Raw genomic sequence first — 24,345 nt, 5'->3', positions numbered from 1 at the left:
TGGTTTTCTTGGACCAGCTGGTTATTGTCGTAATTGGATTCCTTAATGACTTAGTCCCCATATGCCTTGCTAAAAGAACACCAAACCTGACCCCACTGTTTAGGATCACCAAGGTAGCTAGTCTTTAGGACCTTGAAGGAAAGCTTAATAAATCTACTAGCCCTTGAACACCTAAAGTATCAGCTATCCTTTTTCCTTTTTGTATATGAGCAGGAGTGGAATGCCCTTGGAGTACTGACCCAGAAACATGGGAGCTATCTCCAATCTCTAGGCTACTACAGGCATCAGTTAAATCTAGTGCCCAGGATACCCCCGCCCACGCCTTAAAATTATACCACTCTTAGTATAGGCTACTGAAAAGATAGTTATGGGATCCTCCTTGACCATCTTTGTGCCTCACCCTGTCAAGGGTTTTTTATATTTGCTCCACACTCAACACCTTCCAGAAAGCCATCTTTCCTCCTATGAAATCCTCTTACTAACTGCCCCTCAAATCACTATCGTTCGCTGTAACAGTCTCAGCTGTGTTGCCCTTCCTCCCTCCTCCACTGACGAAATTCCATTAGAATGTCCGACTTTGATAGATCAATCAATCACTTGTTGAGCCTTTGTGATAACTTACAGGAAACCCCCTTGGTGAATGCTAATCTTTTCTAATTGACTGATCACTCTTACCTAAAAAATGAGAATGGTAAATTTTGTGCTGTTTATATTGGACTAAAGCCTTTTCATGTAGAAAGACAACTGCCTCTTCTGTAGCTAAAGTTCTTTTAGGAAAGATTCCCATTGGGGAACCTCTCTAGAACTCTTAGTGGCTGGGGAACCCATTTTACTGGACAAATACTTTGACAAGTCTTTGCCATCTGGTTAGTTCTACAACGTTTCCACCGTGTTTAATACCTCAGTCTTTAGGACTGGTTGAATATACAGATGAAATTAACAATACCCAATTGGCTAAAATAGTTGAGACCAAATACCTTGGCCCAAAGTACACCACTGGCTCTTCTGAATCTTATCTGCTCCATTTGAGATTCATAAGCTCTTACCCTTTGAAGTAATTATTACAGACAGCCAGTGCAGTTAGCCCCTACTTCCTTTGACCCAGAACTACTGAAAGAGGACATATTTCAGTTTTATGAGGGTCTAATTAATTCTGTTTGTCAGTAATTAGTAGAACAACCTCTCCACAGCCTGTTCCTGAGAGATGAAGATGTCAAACACCACACGTTACAGCCTAGAAGCTTTGTCTTGTCGGAAAGAGCATCTCCATAAAGACACTCTCCAACCTGGTTGGAAGGACCCCTACTAGGTGTTGCTGACTAATCCCTGTGCTGCCAAGCTTGAAGGGATGGACTCCAAGATTCATGTGTCCTATCTAAAAAAGTTCTCTAAACCTGAATGGACCTGAACCCCCAATGGTAACTTAAAACTCAAAATGTCTGAGGACTAAAGCAAATGACATTGGAAATAGACAGCTTTCCAAACCAGGCCTGTGTAACCTCCCACTTTACCCCATTCTGTATCACAAAACCAAATCATGCTGCTTAAAGTTCTTATTTTCCTGTCCCTGGCTTTCTTGCTGCCCTCTAGTTTACCTTTAACACATCTGTTCGTTCCTGCCTTACAAACACTCTGATTCCGCCAGTCTTACTGATTGTTGGATTTACGCCAGAACTAATAACACTCATGATGAATCTGAACTGGTAGCCTGGCCATTATCTTTGGAAGGATGGCAAAAGCTGTCTGGCTGAGATGCAGGATTTTACTTTGGCAACTCTGAAACTGCATATTCTCCCTCTGGTAAATTGGCACCAGACATTGCAGGATTCCATAGGGTGCCCCCATAACGGAATACTTCCCACTCAAGTCTGGAGTCTTACCCAAAATCTTTTTTTTGTGTTTTATAAACATGAATGGGACTGGCAAAACCCTGGGCTACCTCCCACTGAACACTTGTAACTATACAATTTTATGTGACTGAAATGATCATGAGTTCATTCCCCGCTGGAATCAAGAAAACTATAATTTCTCCTCCATTAATGTATTTCTGTAGTGGAGTAATGAAAATTATAATGGTACTAGGGAATGGGAAGCAGATGTGCTTCCTTTCAATGGTACTTTATGGAGATTGGATCAAAAATGTGAATGGTAGGGACTTAATTCAACTTACCTCCTTCTTGGGAATTCCCCAGATCTCCGTCAGAACTGTACCCACAACAATGAAACTCCCTTATTGCTCTAAATATATAGAAATTTAAGATGTTTTTATAACCATCCCCACCATGCTATCATGTGCTATGTGTAAATAACTGTGTTTTTGATCATGAGATCTCTTTTTTTCCAGGAAAAAAAAAATCTGAACATAAAGGTCTACTTTTGCCCTATCTTTAGAAAACACTGGTTATTTCTTTCTGCGTGGAAGAAACATGCACTCCAAACTCTTCCTTAAATGGACAGGAAGCTGTGGAGCTGTTGTTCAAGTGCCAAAGTCAGGACAGCCCTCCCTTCCGCTGCCTGTGTACCTAATCTGGGTCATTTCTCCTACCAAGTTAAAAGTGCATCAAAGCTGGGATGGATATAATTTTGGATAGATGCTCACAAATAATTGCATAGTAAATAGGAAGGGATTGGAGCATGCCTTTACCCAAGCCTTTTTCTTTTTCCCTTGGGTTTGAGTAATGGAACTTGAAAAAGCAATTCAGACCTATCTGTAATCATGGTGACTACCTTTAACACTTCTATTAAAGCTTTTGAATATCAACAAACTTAAATTGATAGTCTAATGAAGTCTTACAAAACCATAGAACCCTAAACCTCTTCACTGAAAATTGGGGAGGAACATGTGCCAAGCTTGGGGAAAAACGTTATTTTTACGTTAACAAATTGGGGAAAATAATGTAAGAACTAAAGATAATGAAGGGCAGTATCAAACTGTTAACTGAAATAGGCCAAGCCCCAGGGACTTAGGACATTTTCAGCCTATTAAATATAGGTAGTTGGGGAAACTGGTTGAGTTTATTCTAGTCAATAGCTATAATTCGACTTCACCCTGGGTATAATCCTCTTAGTTAAATCCCTAGTGTCTTGTGCCAGCAGGCAAATAAATGTCTTCTTCCCAGATGTATGTACAAGATGATGTTCTTTTCCTTCCAAGGCTTATCTTAAGGTTCAAGTCACCATCAAAACCAAACTGACCACCTTAGAGGAACTTGACAGACTCCTCATTTCTTGATGGCTTTGTTGTTCAAATGAGGCCAAAAATCCACTTGCCAATTCCCTCCTTCATGGGACAGGACATCTGAGGATGGTCCTCAGCTCCAAGGGATACACAATCCACTTATTATTAATGACTTCTCTGACTAAACAGAATACCCAAATAATAAGGTTGGTCAGTGAAAGATCTTACTAAAAAGGGGAAAATGTGAATGGGTGTCAACTAAAATGGAACAGAAGGTTATAAAATGGAGAATCTCATGCAAAACGAAGACTGAGAGACTGATGTCCCACAATGCCTGATTTACAGAAGATTGAAATTTTCCTCTGACCAATGAGCATCCACCAAGAATCTCCCTGTCTTTGAGCCAGTGACCTTGATGCATGGCTCCTGACTGGACTTTCCCCCTTTTGTACTCTTTGCCCATAAAAGCAAACTGACATAAACCTTCAACAGACTCATAGCTCACTGCAGCTTACACTGTCCCAATTGCAGTAACTCCGCTAGTCCTGACTAAACTCAATTTCTGGTAATTCAAGTTCACTTCACTTTACTTCTTTTCTTTTAGGTTGACAGTTTTCATTTTCTTAACTGATTTTCAAAAAGCACAAGTTTAAATTTTAATTAAATAAAAGTTTCTGGTTCATGCTTTTTGTTTTCTAAAGAGAAATCTTCACCTAACCCAGGGTCATAGGTTCCTTATTTTTTCTTTAGAGGTTTTGTAGTTCTTGCTCTCACATTTAAATCTGTGATAAATTTTGAGTGAATTAATATTTCTTGTTCTGACTTTGTTGTCTGATATTAATAAGCCACTGCAGATTTCTTTTCGTTAGTGCTTATACGGTATATCTTTTTGTATCCATTTACTTTTAACCTAATTTATATTTAAAATATGTTTCTTTTAGACAATTTATATTTGGGTCTTGCCTCTCCTCTTTCCCCCAACCTAAGAAGTTTCACCTTTCATTTGAGATGCTCACACCATTTATATTTAATGTAATTATTGACATGGTTGGATTTACATCGGCCATCTTGCTAGCTGTTTCTATAGTTTTCTGTTTTTCTCATTAGTTCTTTGTTCCTTTTTTCTTCTTGCCTTCTTTTGGATTATTTTTTTTTATTACATTTTATTTCTGCTATTGGTTTGTTAATTTACCTCTTAATTTCCTTTAGTGGTGGCCTAGGGTTTACAATGTATTTCTTTTAACTTGTCAAAGTCTACCTTCAAATAAGATAATACCATTTTATGTTGTTAAGAACCTTGCAACATTTCCATTTCCTCTCTCTCATCTCCTTATTGTTGCAGTTATATATTTTACTTTTAATAACCCCCCTATATATTGTTCTTTGTTGCTTTAGACAATTATTTTCAAATTTAAAAGAAAAAGTCTTATATTTACTCTCTTGTTTATCATTTCCAGAACTCTACTTCATGTCAGATTTCTAGTTCTCCCACTGCTAAATAACTTTCTTTAACATTTCTTGTTTTGCAGAGCTGGCAATGATTCTTCTCAGCTTTGTTTGTATGATTGTCTTTTTTAAATCATATTTTTGGAAAGGTATTTTTGCTTGGTGCAGAGCTATGTGCTGACAGATTTTTTTCCCTTGCTTCCAATGTTTTAATAATGCCACTCCTTTATCCACTTGCTTGCATAGTTTTTGTCTACCTGTTGGCAGTCACTCTCAATTTCCCCTCATCCTCCAGGACCTGGAAACCGTTAATCTTTTTTGTCCAGGAGGCTCTTGGCTGTCATAGTTCAGTACCCTGCTCTCTCATTTCATTCTGGTCTCAACTCAAATGTCACTTCATGGCAGAGGCTTTCCTTTAATGAGCGAATCTAAAAGGCCTTTCCAGCTTCATTTTTCTTGCCTTACACAATATTATTTTTTGTAACACTTGTCATTGACTACTTTCATTATTAAAAATAATTATTTGTCTATATATTTATCTGTCCCCTCACTGCCTTGTTGCATGAGGACAAGGATTTTGCTTATGTTCTTTCTTTGCTCAATTCAATGTATTCTAGCCTGTTTTGTCAGCCCTTCAAGAATTATTTTTGAATTATTGACGAGGGTAATTCTTTAGGACTTTTGAGTAGATTTAATGTTGATATTGTTTATCAATTTCTAACTATAACAATATTCAATGGGCTGTTTTGTAAAATAATGTTATTAATATCATTTGGTTATAGGCCATGGTTCTTTTTATCGCCCCTTTTTATTTTTGCAGTTATTAAAGAGAGCATTTGCTTAATTTTAAAAACATCTATTCAAGATTAGAAAAAGAATTAGTAGTAAACATATAGTACCAATTCAGGAATTGGGTTGTTCTACATTACCACTAACTGTTTCAAATTAAGACATCTGGTGACGGGGGAAGTTTAGTTTCTGTGTTCAGTTAACCAGCTGGTTGTTCTGGAAAGGCAAAAGCAGATAATTGTTCTTGAAGGAAGCTGGAGTTTTCATAGACTTACTTTAAAGGGTGAGTTTTGGGTGGAAGATTTACTTGAGAAAATGGATGTCTCAGGATGTTAGTGAGGAAAATGCATTTTTTTTTTTTTTTTTAAGATAACATTGAATGTCTTATCTGGAACCTGATACTGACAATTTCATACTGCATGAAATAAATGTGTCATTCTCTCCCACCTCCTCCCCCTTTCCCTTGGTAACAGATTCCTGCACTTTAAAAACTGCTTTCCCTAAGAATTTTAGTGTATTTAATGCATGAGATGCCATATGTTGCTGCAACCACTATCTTGAACATTCATGTGAATAATAATAGCATATTCAGACTCACTAAGCAAGATTAATTTGCAAAAACATTAGGTCTCAGTCATTAATGAATATGATATTTAAAATTACATGGAAGTTATAGCAGATGTCAGTTTAGCATACTTTCCCCAAAATAGTCAGGACTTCCTCCCAATTTAAAACAAATGGCTTTTTGGCAAATTGTTTAAAAGCCAATTTCTTCTGTGTTAGTTTAAAACGTACACACAAATTTCTCTAAATTTTTGATATGAAAGTTTTCTAAGACATATTCTACTTAAGTTAAATCAATGTATGCCTTTTATCCCAAAGTATTGTTTCCTCTAGGACATAGTGGTAATGCATAGGAGTAACTGTTTTTATTTCACTCTTTCCTGAAATATTAATAACCAGATTCCTAAGTTTCACCTATGTAGTTTTGCTTCAGATAAGCTGACATTAGATTTACTTCATAGATGATAAGTTTCTCTAATGTCCAATATGGAGCTTTTGTGGCTACCATTAAATTTTTTGGGTTTGCCATTGATCTTGCCACTAGCACATGACATTAGACATTAGCAGCTGTTGCTTCCAGGTCCTCTACTAATACACCCTCCCCCCTTTAAAAAAATAAGTAAGATATATGTGTTTTATACAGGTAACATAGTCTATTCCTAATTTTAAAAAATAATGTGCTTACTATAGAGGCAGCATAGTGTAGGAGTTAATAGTATGGTTTCTGGAACGGGAATGCTTGAGTTCAGAAACCAGCTTTACTGTATATTAGCTGATTTTTTCATCAGTTTAATGAAAATAGTACTTATAGTCTTATAATGAGGTTATATAATCATCGTTAAAAAATTTAGCAATGTAGAAAAGTATTAGAAAGATGTCAACATACCACACACCCTACATACTTGAAATACATTTTATGAACATTATTCCTGACATCTTGCTGTCATATCTACAGACATGCATGAATAGGAACTTTTTAAAAAAAAATCTGATTGGCTTTATTAAGCAATTCATGAACCTGGCAGCATCTCATCTAGCAACTAGAAGGGTGCTCCCAGGAATAATTTTATTAAAGTCAGATAGTATACAGACAGTTTCCAACTTCTCGTGATTATGTGCAGTATTTTTCACCTTTATGATAGTGCAAAAGCAATATGCCTTCAGTAGAAATTATACTTCAAATTTTGAATTTTGAACTTTTCCTGGGCTAGTAATATGTAGTATGATGCTGTCTCCTGATGCTGGATAGCGGCAGTGAACCACAGCTCCCATTCAGCCACTCACAGTGGTAAACAACTAATACCCTACAGTGTACTATGTATGTTGCCAGCATTTTTTGGATATTGTGTTTTCATATCTATAAAATGCCCATCTGTGTCTCCTGCTTATAGTTAGAAGAAGAGGAAGGCAATTACTTTTGAGATGAAACTCAAGTAATAGCCCAGCATGAAGGGAGCAAGCCAGAATTATATAAACTATGATATTCAACACTATTATAAAATGGCTCTGCGTTAACTGATTTGAGCAACTGTAGGCTAATGTAAGTGTTCCGAGCATGTTTAGAGTAGGTTGGGTTAAGCTATGACATTTAGTAGGTTAGGTGTATTCAGTGCATTTTCAACTTAACGATATTTTCAATTTACAATGGATTTGTTAGGATGTAAAAGTTGAGGACCATCTGTACTATACATTCTTTCTTAATAGTATTACATTTAATTTAAGTTGGAGTTAATAAATGAAAAAAATGAACTTTTTGATATAAGAACATTTCTAGTGTGTAAGCATCTGAAATCCTTTCTATCTAGAATCTCCTTAACATCCATGATATGTATCAAGGTGCATTAAAAACAACTTTTTATTTTGGAATAATATTAGGTTTATACAAATGTTGCAAAGATAGTATATAATTTCTAAATATCCTTAACCAAGCTTCACTAATGTTAATATAACCATGATATTTGTCAAAACTAAGAAATTAATACTGGTACTATACTACTAACTAAACTACAGGGTTTATTTGGATTTCACTAGTTTTTCCATTAATATCCTTTTTCTGATCAAGAATCAATCAAGGATACCATGTTGCATTTAGTCACTACATCTCCTTTGACTCTCTCAATCTGTGACAGTTTCTCAGACTTTCCTTGTTTTTCACATTCATAAAACTTGACAAATACTAGCCAAGTATTTGTAGAATGTCCTTCAATTTGAGGTTTGTCTGTTGTTCTCTCATGATTAGACTGGGTTTATAGATGCGGGGGAAGAATACCATGGAAGAGAAGCATCTTTTCATCATGTCACATAAGAGGGCACGTGATATCAACATGAATGATATTAACCTAGATCAGTTAGTATATTCTGGGTTTTTCTGCTTGAAGTTACTGTCTTTTACTTTTTCCATACTTTATTCTTTGGAAGCAAGTAATTAAGTCCATCTCATACTCAAAGAGGCAGGAAAATTAAGCTCTACCTCCTGGAGGGGCTATATCTGCTTATATTACTTAGCAGTCCTTCAGTAAGGAAGATATGTCCCTTTTTCCTCATTTATTTACTTATTTAGTCATTTACTTTTTATCAGTATGTACTCATGGGTATTTATTTTCTTTTTTAGTTATAATCCAATGTTATTGTTATTTTGTTGCTCAGATGGGTCTAGAGTGACTAGTGGGAGATCTTGGCTCCTGTGTCATTTATTTATCCATCTACCTATCTACCTATCTACCTATCTATCTATCTATCTATCATCTATCTATTTTAGCACTTATTTATTTTTTGGCACTATTCAATGTTCTTAGCTCATCTTATATTTTCTCTGCTCCTGACCTAGAATCAGTCATTCATCCAAGGAGCTCAAAGGGTATTTTTTAACAGGTTAGATCTTAAGCCTTTCTGATTGGTACCTAACTAAAAGATAAGAATAAAACTGTCTCGTAAGTATTATTTTAAAAGTGTATTTATTTTAAAAATAAAATTTATTTAACTTCAATTTCAGAGAAGTTCACTGAGGACTTAAGGCAATAAAACCCTATCTTCTAAAATATGTTGAAGTTTATTTGCTTTTTAGAACTGTGTTTTTCATTGTAAAATGAAAAAGATCTCAGAAAGCACAAACTCCACTTGCTATGTCAATAGTTTATTCAGATTAGAGTTATTTATATTTGTATTCATGTATTTTTTCATGTTGATTCATTTTTTAAAAATAGTTTTAATATAAAAGTAACATACTCCTTTTTTAAAAAGCAGTTATTTTAAAACTAAATTATAATTTTAAAAATATGAATATGAAATGAAATTAATAACTAAGGCAAGCAGAATGAAAATTTATTAAAAAGAAAATTAACATTCGTTGCTTATTTTCTTTATACCAAGAATTGTGCCCTCTGTATACTTCTATTCTGTGTTCTGCATCATACCATGATCATTTCTGTCTTTGTTTCTGTTACCCTTTATTATAATTATTTACTGGTCTCTCTCCCATCTTCCTGAAGATAGCAAGTATGTTTCCTCACCAAATCTCTGGCATTTAGCCTAGCCCTTAGCCATAATAAACACTCAGTATTGTGTCTATTTTTATCCTTATTTTAAAGATGAGGAAACTGATGCTGAGGTTAGGTAATTTGTACAATGATGACTTTGCTAGTTTGTACTAGAACAAGGGCTTGAAATGTGGTACAATAAAAAAGGCCTATTGCTTTTTTTTATTGTACCAGATTGACAATTTCTTGATAAGCTGCATTACTGAACTGCATTATTTCCAAATAGACCACCTCTGAAAGTATTCATAAGAAACCGGTAACATTTGTTGCCTCCTGTGAGAGAAAAGGGGCTTGAGGACAGTAATGTTTCAAGACATTAGTTTTGGAACCTTTGAGTTTTGAACCATGTGACTATTTTAGATCTTAAAAATATAAATACATTTTTAAAGTAATACAGAAATTACCAGATGGAGTTTTATATTAAGTTTTAAAAATATTGTATCATTTCAGTGTTTTTTTTAATTTTGTTGATATCTTTAGAATCAAGGAATCCTGCAATTATTACTGAGCAGAGATTTTCTGAGAATTCCTTTGTATATTCTATTTTTCCCTTTTATTTTGGAACAAAAACAACTAAAAAGGTGGGGAGGGGGAAGGGATAGAATTTCTAAAGGGAACAAAAGATCAGAGTCCTTTTTCATATGAATGACATTTGACTTTTTAAAGTATGTTCCCTAAGTCTTTCTTTGTAGGAGCCTCTTATATTAAGTCTTTATTTGATTATCTCCAATTACCATAAGCAACTATCACTTACTCTTTGCAGAAACTCTGCTGCAAACTGACTTAGTCAGAAAATATGGAATCTCATAAACATGGAATAAAAGTTCTTTCCATCAGTTAGTTTGGGTACACTTTAGAATTAGTTTTCCACATCTGAGCAGATTGGAGTTGGGAGGGAAATACGTGCATGGATTAGCAAAAATGTAAGGTTTCTGAACCAAATTACTGGTTACAAGGTATGGAATTACTGTGATTGGTTTAGGCTAATCAGGATCTGCCCTGGGAGCTGGGGTCAAGTCCTGAAATCATGTTGATGCCACGTGAAGAAGGAAGAGGGGAATGAGTTGGAGGGTTTCCATCATACCGTCTACTAGAATTTCTTAATTGTCCTTCAGATAAAATGTGATGTATAACTGACCGCTCTGTCCCTAATAATAACTTCTGAGGAATGTAATTGTTCATGCTAGATGCTGGGTGCATGGGGTTTCTTTTACTGTTCGCTACTCCATACAAATTTTATAATAAAGTTTAAAAAAAAAAATAGTGAGACATAAGACATTAAAGAGTAAGTGATGGTTGCTTACGGTAACATTTTTCTAGGTTGCCCTGTGTATTTTCAGTCATCTTGCTACTTTTATTCTCTGCTTATATACAGAATTAACATGTAATTCCTCCTCTAATAGGCATATTCCTTAATTAAAATTGACACTAATATTTCAGTACTTACATAGAAGAGCAATAGCATGGTTTTGGAATGAACACGGGTTCACAGGTTTTGAAGTTACAACTTGGGTTTCAAACCAGACTCCCCTGTGTCGTCTCTTTAGGAGCTATGAGAGCATTGGCAAATTACTCAGTTTCTCTGAGCTTCAATTTCCTCTGTAAAATGGGGATAATAATACCTATCTCATAGAGCTAAAAGATTAACATTAAAAAATTAGATATAAGTTTCTAAGACATATCTTAACATTTGTTGAATTCTAATTATTTATTTCCTTCTCTGTGAGGCTCAGTTATTATCCTAACCCAATTTGATGGATGTGATAGCATTTTTGTAGTTGAATTATAATTGCATATCGTGAAGTTATTAGAATCCATTCTTGAATGACTTTTCCCATTAACTTTCTCCCTGCATTTGGAACATTTGCTGGACCTCTGCATTTCACAATCATCATAGCTTGTTCCTTAAAGTCAATGGGCAATATTAAGTTTTAGCTGTGGGGAATTAGATTTTTTGACCCAAGTCTAATAAATTGTCTCAAAAGAAAACTAGTCTTTGTTCCAATATACACTTCAAATAAAATTGTTACTCTTCGGTAGTTAAAAAATATAATAGTGTATGATGCTTATGTTGTCAGATATTTCAAATATGATGACTATTCATGCCTGAAAGATAGAAGTATATCTATTTCTAAGGATATTTCTCATTTCTGATTTTATATAATATGTAGGAGACTTAGTATAGTAACTTTTGTAATCAGTATTCTAGGTATAAAATGTATGTTATTTTCTTTTAATAGTCTTTTTGTTCCTTGATTACATGGGAAAACAGCTACTTCTTCATTATGGAATTATTTAAGTTAGGCTGCCCGTCAGATTTCATATTCAAACTTAGCAGCCTGTAGCCTAAAAGTAGGATTTGGAAATTAATAGTAGGAATGTTGGTTATTGTCCAAAGTTTTTGGCTTAGGTAGCTGGATAGATCAAAATGCTGTCATTGTGCCAATACCATTGACTAAAATGGAGAAAATTGAGAAGTTTATGAATTTGTTTTTATTTTTAAGGGAAAGAGTTGGTAGGGAAGCATAGATAATTAGTTTCATTCGGGGTGTACTGGGACATATTTAAGGAGAAATGGCTAGTAGAATGTTGGAAATATATATTTGTAAATAGAGATGAGATCATTGGTATATAGGTGGCACATGAAAACATGAAGGTGAATGAGGTTATCCCATGAGAGTGTAGTGAGAAGAAAAGAGTCTGGCTTCTCTTGAGCATTGGGAAGTGGATCATGCAAAGAAAACTCAGATGAGGGCCATATGCAGAAGTAAAATAGTGTATTCATCATTTTGGAATGATTCATTGGTATGAAAATTAAGAATTCACTATATAGCGTTGGAAATTATATTACAAATATGACTCACTTACATACTAATATATTTAAACATAAGCTAAGGATTTTCATGTTTCCTCGTAAGAGATCAAACTATTTTACTGTTTGTATCTATGGAAGACTATAAGCTCTATAGCTTGAGAGTGTTGTGGAATATAGCTACCTTACCTCTGATATCTTCCTTGTTTTTTCTCTGCCTCCTTCTCTCCTTCCCTCCCCTTCTCTCTCTTTCTCCCTTCTTCCCCCACTCTCCCCCTCCCTTCCTCCTTCCCTCCTCTCTTTCTCTTTCAGTAGTTTACTTAATTTAAACAGTGTGTCACGTGGACAGCCATTGTGATTGTTAACCATTGCTACAGTCTTCAAGTGTTATTTTCCTGTAGCTTCAATCTAGAGCCCACTCTGTCTGCCTCATCAATTACCAGAATCCTTTGAATCAAAAAACTTGCAGGACTGTTGAATGTGAAACAGACTTTCCAGGAAATATAATGGAGGGAAGGAATATATAGTACTACTCTCTTGCTTGGGTATAGCAGTTCACAGTCATACTCCTATAAATTACTATTAGCTTAAAAGCCATATTAAACTTTCTTATTGTTTAAAATTCTTATCAGTCTGATTTTTCATATGCAGAGATCACATATGAAGCAATAGCAAAGAATTATTTCTTTTATAACCTCATGTTAACACTGAATCTTTCAAGAATGGGCAGTTTTTATCTGCAATTAAAAAGGGTTTCTTCTTGGAGTATATAAGCAGGGCACTCTTAACTAAATGCACATTTTAAGATATATTTGAATAGCTTGTGGTAAAAAAAAATGTTAAATAATGTTTCTTCACAAATAAACATCTTTCTCTGTATTCCTTTTTGTGACTAATTTAAAGTACTATTAAAGAATGGCATTATTTTACCAATTTCCATGAGCAGAGCTCTCCCTCCAAACACACAGGCACATGCAATATATTTTTAGGTTTATTATGTTTCTCTTAGAACTCTTCAACTCTTAATGCATGAAAGTTGAAGTAATTATTCATTTATTCAGCAACGATTTAGTGATAAATAAGCAAGGAAGAGTCAGGTAATAGATTCAATAAGAAATTAGGAGTTTTCAAAAATAATGAAAAGAGCAAATTGCAAAAAGAGATACATATAAATGTGATGCCATTTTAATAAATTTTTAATTGTAGGTGTTGAGTTTAATATTTCATTTCTTTAAATAAAAACTGAAGCAAATGTGATAAAATGTCAACATCTGTTAAATCTGGGTAATATGTATTTGGGTGTCATGCTTTTTTCTAGGCTTTGTACAGTTGATAGATATATTTCATAATTAAGCATTTTTAATTTTTAAATTAATAAAACAGGAATTATGATAGGGAATGACAGGGCTACTTTAGGTTGGTTAATCAGGAAGGGTCTCTGAGGGAGGTGACATACTGAGACCTGAATAACAGAAAGGAATTATTCATGCAAAAAATATTGCATGAAAGTATTGCTATAGTTCTGAGGCAGAAGCAGGCAAGACATGTTTAAGGAAAGAAGGCCATTTTAGCCTATCTGATTGGAAAACCAACAGTTATGCCAACAGTGAAGGTTACTACCACAGCATAATTGATTAAAGGACATTTATTATATTTATGTTGATGGAAACTCACCATTTTCGAACTTAATTTATTCTTACATGATTTTTTCATGTAGGACTTATAGACTAATGGTATTGTATCAAAGGGACAGAAAAGCTGGCTTGAAGGGTTTCTCAGTGGTCAAGTTTGAGCACCATCAAAAACTACAAAGTGATGGATTATAATACAGTTTTTTAAAGTCATATTTCTTAGCAATTTTCAAGAAGAGAAAGGAAAAGTTTCTTTAAAGAAAAATGCCAGATAATGATAGAATTAGAAAATAACTGTTTTGTATGTCTCAGTATAATCATTGATTGAGGCAAGGATTATCCTTGGATATTAAAATCTTTGGATGAAAGGTTATTGGAGAATAGGATATTCATAGAGTCTCAAAATATCACTCCATGATTACTTAACTAACTGCAAAGGAAGGAATGTACATTTAAAATGGAGAGATCTGGCAGTTACTGGCCTAAGCAAGTGATCCAGCTTGGTATTACGTGCCTCCTTGATATGATGCAATAAGAAGTACCCAGCCTCACCTAGTTGTATCCTTGCCAAAAATGTTAAACTGGAATTTAATCATGAGGAAACAATTATAAAAATCCAGAATATGGGACATTTTATGAGACAACTGGGCTGGACTTTTCAAAAAATTCGGTGTCATAAAAAAGATTGAAGAGGTGCCATGGTACTTAGGAATGAAGTAATGTTTTGTCTGTAATTAACTTTCAAATAGTTCATCAAAAAATAATGTGTGTAAATTTTTAAAAATTCAGAATAAAAGTTGGAGAGGATGCTTATTTCTGTTTTGAATCCAAATTTTTAATATTTTTTGCCTGTTGATTTAATCATGCTGTTTGGAGCCACACTAATAGATCCCAATTCTTCTCTATGTGGTGTTAGTGGTAGTGGTAATGGTAATACTAGTAATTTTATATAACATCCGTTGGCTATTATGATATGTCAGACATTGTGCTGAACATGTTATTTCAGTTAATCCTTCTAACAACTCTTGAGTTAGTACTCATTCTCCTTTTAAAGATGAAAAAGACAGATGCTTAAAAATGCATCATAAAGCAACAGAAAAAAAAAGCACTTCATCTTAATGAAAATGTGAATTTGTGAAGTAGGCTAGAATATTCAGGGGTGAAAGCAAGGTGGAAAAATCTGTAGTCAAGTCACTAGGCATTTATATTTTTCTGGCCTTGAACTTGTTATACATACAACCTATCCTTGAGAGGCAATCTAGTATGGTGGTTAAGAGCACAATCCCTGAGGCCAGAATGCCCAGGTTCAAATTTCATCTCTACCATTTACCAGCTGCTACTGCCTGAGAAGTAGTTTTCCAGCATTCTATACTGGGAACCTCTATTGTATTAGTTCCCTATTGCTTCTGTAACAAATTGCTACAAACATTATCTTATATGCTACAAATGTATTATCTTATAGTTCTGGAGGTCAGAAATGTAAAACATGCTTGAGTGATTTCATCACTATGTGTCTCTGATTATTCAGCAAGTGGGTCTTATGTAGCAGACAAGCCCAGAGGGCTGCATTTTCATCTCGAGGCACTAAAAGATGTTTCCTTGCTTTTTCCAGTTTATAGAAGCTACCCACTTATTGACCTCCTTTTCCTAAACCAGCATTGTCTCTCCCTATATCTCAAGTATTGCCTTTCTTCCATAGTAACATCTCCCTCTGACGCTCATCTTCTGCTTTCTTCTACATCGGGCCCACCAAGTTAATACAGAATATTCTTCCTTTTTTAAGGTCAACTAATTAGCAACCTTAATTCCGTCTGTAACTTCAGTTCCTCTTTGCCATGTAACCTAACATATTTACGGGTTCCAAGAATTAAGGTATGTACATCTTTGGGGGCCCATTTTTTGGTCTACACATCTATGTTTAGATTCTAAAGTTATAAAAGTCATCTGGGACCAGAAGATAATTCCAAAGTGGAGATCCTTGCCAATGCTGAGGACTATGAGTAGGACCAGTAATTGAGTTTGAGCTAAAAACAATTATTCAGCAGCATATGTACATGTTTTTGAATTCTCTTACTGGCATAAAGAATATATGGTAGATTCGGTATTCAGAGTGAATTAGAAGGAGGCAGCTAACTGGGTTTTAGTTATGTCATGGTAGGGAAATGATTAAAATGTTAGAATAGATTTTATTTCTTTTGGTTTATGCCAACTCTCAGAAGGAAATGTTCTTGATTTAATTACAACTTTAGAGAAGCTTTGGATTTAATTTTAATTTTTGTATTTTTATTATAGATTTTTACTACCCTTGGATACTACTCTTGATATGGAGAAGATTGGGGAACAATTTGCTAATTTGAACATTGTTAAACGTTCCTCAGGAACTACAGAGTCTACTTATTTGCTTGGCATAGACACATCAAAGACTGTACAAGCAGAAAAAGGAAACTTGGTTGCTGTTTTGTGTTCTAATGGATCAGTCAGAATATATGATAAAGAAAGGTTAAGTGTACTACGAGAATTTAGTGGAAATCCTGGACTTCTTAATGGAGTGAAATTTGCAAATTCTTGTGACAGTATCTATTCATCATGTACTGACGGCACCGTAAAATGTTGGGATGCTAGATTAGCCAGTGAAAAACCTGTCCAGCTGTTTAAGGGTTACCCTTCCAATATTTTTATCAGTTTTGACGTAAACTGTAATGATCATGTCATTTGCGCTGGTACAGAAAAAGTTGATGATGATGCATTGTTGGTATTTTGGGATGCCAGAGTTAATTCTCAGGATTCGTCTACTGCTAAAGACCCACTTGGTGCATATTCAGAGACACATAGTGATGACGTCACTCAAGTATGTTTCCATCCCAGCAATCCCAACATGGTAGTCTCAGGTTCAACCGATGGCCTAGTAAATGTATTTGACATTAGTGTTGATAATGAAGAAGATGCACTGGTTACAACTTGTAACTCGGTTTCATCAGTAAGCTATATTGGTTGGTCTGGAAAAGATTATAAGCAAATATACTGTATGACACATGATGAAGGATTTTGCTGGTGGGATCTTAATCATCTGAATACTGATGAACCAATTACGTGTTTGAACATCCAAGATGTCAGAGAAGTAATTGATGTGAAAGGAGGTATTTTGGACTATTTGATTGGTGGCCTATATCATGAAAAGATGAACAAACTGTTTGTCGTTGGAGGAACAAACACAGGAATTATTCATATAATGAGCTGTACTACATCAGGATTGAGCCATGTGACCAGCCTTCAGGGAGGACATTCTGCTACAGTCCGTTCTTTCTGTTGGAATATGCAGGATGATTCTTTGCTAACTGGAGGAGAAGATGCACAGTTGTTACTTTGGAAACCTGGAGCAATAGAGAAGACATTTACAAAGAAAGACAGCATGAAAATAGCATCTTCTGTGTACCAGCGAGTTCGAGTTCACAGTAGTGATTCTTACAAGAAAAAGAAAAAGCAGTGATGTTACATTGGGAATTTACTTGATAGATTGTATAGTTGCAAATAATTATTTTTGTGTATCACCTGTGAAAGACATGTTTAAAGTTCATATGTGAAAACAAGCCAGTTAGCAAACAGTCCTGGAAAAATGTTGAGAATGATTTAATTTGGGTCTTCATATATTCTAAAATTATTTTTTAAAGCCGCCAATTGAGTATATAATCAGTGAGTTGAAAGTAAAATTACATTATTCATTTTTAAAACCCATCTGTTGAGTTAGAAATGTTGAGTTTAAAGAAATAGCTTTGATAAGGACTTTTTAGATGTAGATGGCTAGTGTGACTTAAAAAAACAAGTGGTTTTGGTGATGTCTTTTAAGCTCAGTTTTTTTACATTTTAAATCATCTATTACTTGTAAAACCCAATGAAACTGTTTTCTTCATTTGAGGAGCTCCTACTTGCTTAATATACATAGATTACATCGAAGTATTTAAATATAAATATTCTGAGTCTAAATAGAACTAAACTTTTTTAGAAATAAAATGACTTGAATCTATGTAATAAGTATATTTAGTAAATATTTGCACCTTTACTTCACTCTTATTGGTTAAATAGTAAACAGGTGTTTCACTGATGACAAGGAAATTACCATGAAAAATCATTTTGAGTTAGGTGTCAAATGGGTATTAGACTTTATTGGGGTAATCACTTCACAAGGTATATAAATATCTGATCACTGTGTTGTACCTCTGAAAATAATATTGTATGTCAGCTGTAATTTGAAAATAAATTTTAAAAAATTCCATTTTGAGACTCAAAGTGAATATAGAAAAATGAAAGTATAATAGCAGAATGACTTTGTTTAAAAATATCCTAATATTTTGTGATAAAATTTTCTTCTATAAGTGTTTCATTCATAATTTTAAACTTGAATTTGTGTTTACTGCAAACTTTTAAAAATTTATTTAAATTAATTTCAAGTTTACAGTACATTGATTAGACATCTCTATAGTTCCTAATACTGCTAATTTTTTTATCTTTCCTTTTAAACAGTTCTCCAAAAAATCTTAAAATCAGTCTCTCTAAAGGTTTGTCATCTTTTCTTATGCTTAATTAAAAATAAAATTAAAAATATCTTTTTATCTTTTGCATTAGAAATGTCATGAAAAACAAACGTTACTTTAGAACCTTTTACATTAGAACCTATTAATTGTTAATAATAATGATTTATCTCTGAGACTGTAATACTGTGGGAAAATTTTTTCTGTAGAACAGTCTATGTTTAGACTGATCTAGCTTAACTCACAAGACTGAACAATAGGTAAGTCTCTGTTAAACATATTCAAAATTTATAATTCTTTTTTTTTGAGAAATTCAACTATTCTTTTTGTCTATACCATAAACCTGAGGGTAATTATGGACTTTCTCCTTTTCTCCTAACTAGGCAATCACCAATTCCTATGCTGTTCCACCTCCTAAAATCTGTCAGTTGTCCTTTCACCTTTACCGCTACTGCCTTGGACTCATCATTTCTCACCTAGATTACAGACCCTATCTCTAATCTCCAATTCATTCTTCCCACCACCTCTAGGCTGAACAGCGAAAACAAATTTGATAATATCTCACGCTGCTTAAAATTTTTCATACATTTTAATCTTTTCATAGAGGACTATGTAAAAATGAGAAACCATGTTTTCAAGATATTTTAGGATATGAGACCATGCTGACTACATAGGAAAAGCTGGTTAAAAAAGACTTAGAGAGATTGCATTTATAAAATAACAGGAAGTGAAATAGGAATTATCAGAACAATAGAGGTTTTAAAAATACTTAAAATTCAAAAGTAGTTAATGGAGTTGGAAAATGCAGGTGAAGAAATAGTTTTGAAAGTAGAACTTGAAGAGCCAGAAAGTGAGAGAAAAGATAAAAAACAAGATAAATATAGGGGCCTAATATTAGACTAATAGTTTTACCAGGTGAAAGAAAAATTTTGAAGGAAAGCAGAAGGATTAGTAAAATGAAATAATGTAAGAGGCTCTTCCAGAACTTCAGTCTTCAGATTGAAAGGCGCAACAGAGTCTCAACTGTATTGAATGAAAAAACCTACAGTAACGCATACCACCACTATGAAGTTTCAGAACTCCAAAAATAGAGAAAATCTTAAAAGTTTTCAAGGAGATGGGGAAAAGCAATCACTTAGAAACAAGAATAACATCTGTATTAGACTCCTCATTAGCAAATCTGGATGACAATAGCTGATCAATACCTTCAAAATTCTGAGGACAAATTCCTGCTATATGAATTTATGCTCTCATGAAGCCAATAAATTTTTGTGAAACATCCCTCACTGCTTGCTCTCTGAAACAGGAAACAAATTTCTTTGGGCCTAATTTATTACAGATTATTCATTGCTAACAAAACTCATCAGCTGAACCAGAAATAAAAGGTTTGCATATCAGGAGATACTTGCTTTTCCAATCTATAATTTCATGACAGGTCGAACTGCTCTCAGATGTGAAGTTAAAACCATTTTCAGGCATGCAAGATGTCAAACTTCACTTTCCATGCAGCTTTTAAAAAGGCTAGTGGAGGATGTATGCCACAAAAAATAAGGGACTAAATTAAGGAAGACAAGATTCCAGGATTCAGGTCACCAGCCTAGTATACTGGCAAGATTACGATATTTAGCCCAGATTGGAACAAGAAGATGAGGTGTCAAGAAGGAGATATCCAGGGAGAAAAATGAACTGACATGTTACCCAGTGCATTCAACCATGTGGAAAATGGTATAAGTGGATTAAACTCACCAATGAAAAGAGATCCTCGTATTGAAAATTTTAATAAAAGTGTTTAAAAGATTAAAAAGTAAAACCCAAGATTTACTTAACACATAGGTTAAAAATTAAAAGGAGAAAAGGTATGCCAACCCACAGAATGGGAGAAAATATTTGCAAATAATAGATAAGAACTTGTATCCAGAACATAAATTTACCTCTTCAATAATATAAAAACAGAACCCAATTTTTAAATAGTCAAAGAGTCTGAATAGACATTTTTCCAAAGAAGATATACAAATGGTCAATAAACACATGAAAAGCATCATTACTCATTACAGAAATGCAAATCGAAACCACAATGAGATGCCACTTCACACCTCCTGGGGTAGCTATATAATCAAAAACGTGTTAATGAGGAGAAATTGAAAGCTTTGTACACTGCTGATGAGAATGTAAAATGGCATAGCTATAGTTCGGCAATTCCTCAAACAGGGTTGACCCAGCATTTCCACCCCTAGGTATATGCTGAAGAGAATTGAAAACATGACACAAAATATTGTACATGAACATTCATAGCATTATTCCTAATAGCCAAAAGGTGGAAACCACCGAAGTGTTCATCAATTAATGAATGAGAAAAATATGTTATATCCATTACAAAGGAATATTATTCAGCCAAAGGGGAATAAAGTACTAATACATACTACAACTTGGAGGAGTCTTGAAAACATATCAAGTAAAAATAGCTACAAAAGCCTACATATTATATGATTCCATTTAAGTCAAATGTCCTGAACAGTCAAATCTATAAAGAAATTATAAGTGGTAGCCTAGGGCTGGGAGGTGGGGGTAAAAGGGGAGGTGGGGGTAAAAGGGGAGGTTGGCAGATGATAGCTAAAGGATATGAGATTTCTTTTGGAAGTAATGAAAATGCTCTAAAACTGTGATTATGGTTGTATGGTATGTGAATTATGTCTGAATAAAGCTGTTAGAAATTTATACACACACACACGCACCCCAAATATGAACCAAAAAGCCAGGGCAGCAGTCTTAATTGTTTACAAAATGAACTCGAGGCTAATATAATGTTGATTCCAAAACCAGATGATAAGAAAAAAGTTAGGTCCATTTCGTTTATGAATGTATATTCATAGTTAAAAATATTAGCTAACCAAATCCAACAGTGTATTGAAAAGGAAAAAAGTGACCAAATAAGATTTATCTCAGGAATACTATTCATATGACACTACATCAGAAAACCTGTTACAGTAATGGACTGAAAGGAAAAAGTCAATTGATACAGAAAGATGTAAGGTTTTGTCTATTTATGAAAAATATAAAGTTATCAATAGAATAAAAGGGAATGAAAATGGGTTTGGAAATAAAAGAGGAAGGAAGGATGAGAGGGAGGAAAGACGACTAATAGGAAAGAAAAGATCATTTTGAAAGGGTATTGCAACTGTTGGAGAGTTTGAGAACTAATGGGTACATGGAAAACCATGCAAAAGAAAAGGAGTGGGGTATAATTTTTAACTCCAAGGGGTAAAAAGATTGTATAAGAAAATAAATACAATAATAGTACACTACTTGACCCAGTAGTGAATAATAATGTAGTCAGAATAATGTAAGCACAATATTGGTTTAATCAAAAACTTTGTAACTATATTGGGAGTAGGGAAGGAAAAAGGAAGGAAGGGGTGTGCAAATGCGTGGTCTTTCTCTTTGTAGTAGAAAGTCAACATTCTTCCTATGGATAAATCAAGAGAATAGCAGTATAAGATACTATTTAGAATCATGCAAGTAAATCAATCACCTGCAAAACAGCTAAAAGTTTACAGTGGTTCCCTCTAGAGAAGAAAGGCAGAAGAGGAGGGATAGGGAGGGGAGTGCCGTTTTTATTCTTTAATTTTTGTTATATATCCATATGCCTTGTAATCAAATATCAGGATACTTTGGCTGTAAATAATAGCTAATTCAAATTAACCAAATAAGGAACATAGTACCTCACATAAGTTCAGAAGCACAAATTTCCAGGATTTGGTTGTTAACAAGAATGCAAATTCTTTCCATTTTTCTGCTCTGTCAATTTTCATCTTGTCAGCTTCAAGTACACAAGATGACTACAATGGACCAATGATCAACTCCACATTTACCAGTGTCCCTTGGGAAGGGGGTTGCTACTTTGCCTGTGATTCTTTGCCTAAAACAGTCACAAGCAAGAGAAATGTGATTACCACCAGTTGGCCCAATCATGATTCACTGCTCATTGGGCTGGAGATAACATGCTTCTCTGAAGCACATGGGTTCAGAGAAAGGTATAAAATGTAGGTTGGGTTGATGAATAAGTTGTCCTACAGGTATTACTTGATTGCAATTATGTATATGTTACTTCAAAATGTTTTTCATTTTAGCATTGAATTAATATATTTGTGAAGTAATAGTAAACTTGCCTCCTTTTACATTAATAAGTACTTGTAAATCCAAAATATTCCACCTTTATTGGATTGTTGTTTAGAGAAGAGGTAGATATTTAAAAAAATAAAAGGAGAAACTGAAAAATGTGTCATGATTTTTATTGTCCTTTTGGCATATTTTATGTAATCTACTACTGCAATCAGCAATGTCATATTGAATCAATTTACTATTCAATTACTGACCCATTAGTAAATCTATCTCTAGACCTGCAAATCAACTCTTATTTATCTATCTGGGTTTGAGATTACTCATACATTGTCTTCTGCACTTTAGCTCTGCCTGGATTTTGTGCATTTCACTGTCCATTAGCTTCTTAACCATGTAAAGTGCCTGAAATTAAAATCATACCATTTTGTAGCCCATTACCCTTCAATCTTCCCACTCTACATCTTATGCATAAGCCAAAAAATGAACAAACAAAAAAAAAACATTGAAATCCCTGAATGCATCATGAAAAGAATGCAACTACTCTGCACTGCTTTCATTAACTGAAAAATGGAGATAAGAGTATGTGACAGAAACTGCAAATTGTCTCCCATTCTCCTTTTTCATAGAGAATTCTCAAGTTTTAGGTGGGGAAGTGAAGCTCAGAATAAAGACTATTTCCCAGAGTACTTTACAACTGTTTGTGGTTATAAGACTATGTTGGGGTAATGAGATGCATGTGGAAACTTCTAAGAACCTACAGTAAAGAACAATGTTAAGTTTCCTGTGTCCCCTCTCCTGTCTGGAATGTGGAAATGATGCCTGGAACTCTAGCCAACCTCCTGAACCATGAGGGCGAAGGCCACAACTAGCTTCTAGAGGAGTTGGCTAAAAGGAGTTTGGGACCTTGAGTTTTTTGGGGGGAAAGAAAGTATTATTTAAGCCCCTGTTAACTTTAGGTCTTTATTACAAGCAGTGAAGTCTAACTGATAATGTATAAGCTTTAAGTTTGTTGACATTACATGAACTACTGTATGTAAAAACTCAGAATAGTATTGGAGAGTAGAGTAAGCAGAGAGTGACATTTATAATGTTATACTATTTACGTGATTTGGTAAGGTTTTTCCCTCTGCGTGGTGGTTTGTCTAGTAAACTATTCTTTGCCCTTAAGAACCAGAGCAATTATTTCCTCCTCCGTGAAACTATTTCTGATCCCCACCTGGGGAATTAATCCTCCCTTTGCTTTATACTTCTTTCTAATCTTATGTATACTTTATAGCAACTTGCACATTTTTGTTGACACATTTGTCTCCCTACTAAACCAACCTCTCTCTCTCTCTCTCTCTCTCTCTCTCTCTCTCACACACACACACACACACACACACACACACACAACTGCAGCTCTTTCAATAAACATAAAAATTTCATGGCTCATGTAGATTCTGATACTGCCCCTAAATCTATCTTGACATTCAATATACCAGTCCTGCCAACTACTACTGCCCCACCCAAAGATCATGATATACCACACCTATAAGAGACATAGCCCTCCTCCTCTCTCCTGGCCCACTCAGTTGATAAGATGAGATAAATGTTGGGTTTGGCACTGTAGTAGATGATGCCGGAGATAATAATATGATGCACATGTCCAAAAGTAGGAGGGAAGAGGAAATGATTCATTCTGTTCTTAGGCACGGGTTGAGAAAAGACGATACCTGTATTTTGAAAAAAATTCTTTGCCTGATAG

General features: G+C 34.4%; 1 protein-coding gene across 10 annotated transcripts in view; it reads left to right on the top strand.

Moving 5' to 3' along the window:
• Positions 1 to 17,782, top strand: part of WDR89 (WD repeat domain 89) — a 30,797-nt gene extending 13,015 nt beyond the window's left edge. For 8 of the 10 annotated variants that reach the window (XM_016141787.2, XM_016141785.2, XM_016141784.2 and 5 more), the window contains one exon: positions 16,249 to 17,782. In XM_016141787.2, the coding sequence (XP_015997273.1) occupies positions 16,280 to 17,443 (1,164 nt within the window). In that variant the 5' untranslated portion in view covers positions 16,249 to 16,279 and the 3' untranslated portion in view covers positions 17,444 to 17,782. Of the gene's footprint in view, positions 1 to 1,190; positions 1,419 to 15,803; positions 15,829 to 16,248 lie in introns of those variants that run through there. The other 2 variants (XM_036239356.1, XM_036239357.1) reach the window with 2 other exon arrangements.
• Positions 17,783 to 24,345: the final 6,563 nt, after the last annotated feature.

The sequence above is a fragment of the Rousettus aegyptiacus genome, unplaced genomic scaffold (genome assembly GCF_014176215.1).
Source record: "Rousettus aegyptiacus isolate mRouAeg1 unplaced genomic scaffold, mRouAeg1.p scaffold_m13_p_3, whole genome shotgun sequence".
Taxonomy (NCBI): domain Eukaryota; kingdom Metazoa; phylum Chordata; class Mammalia; order Chiroptera; family Pteropodidae; genus Rousettus; species Rousettus aegyptiacus.
Note: the sequence above shows the minus strand (reverse complement) of the source record. Positions and strands in the feature narration are given on the sequence as shown.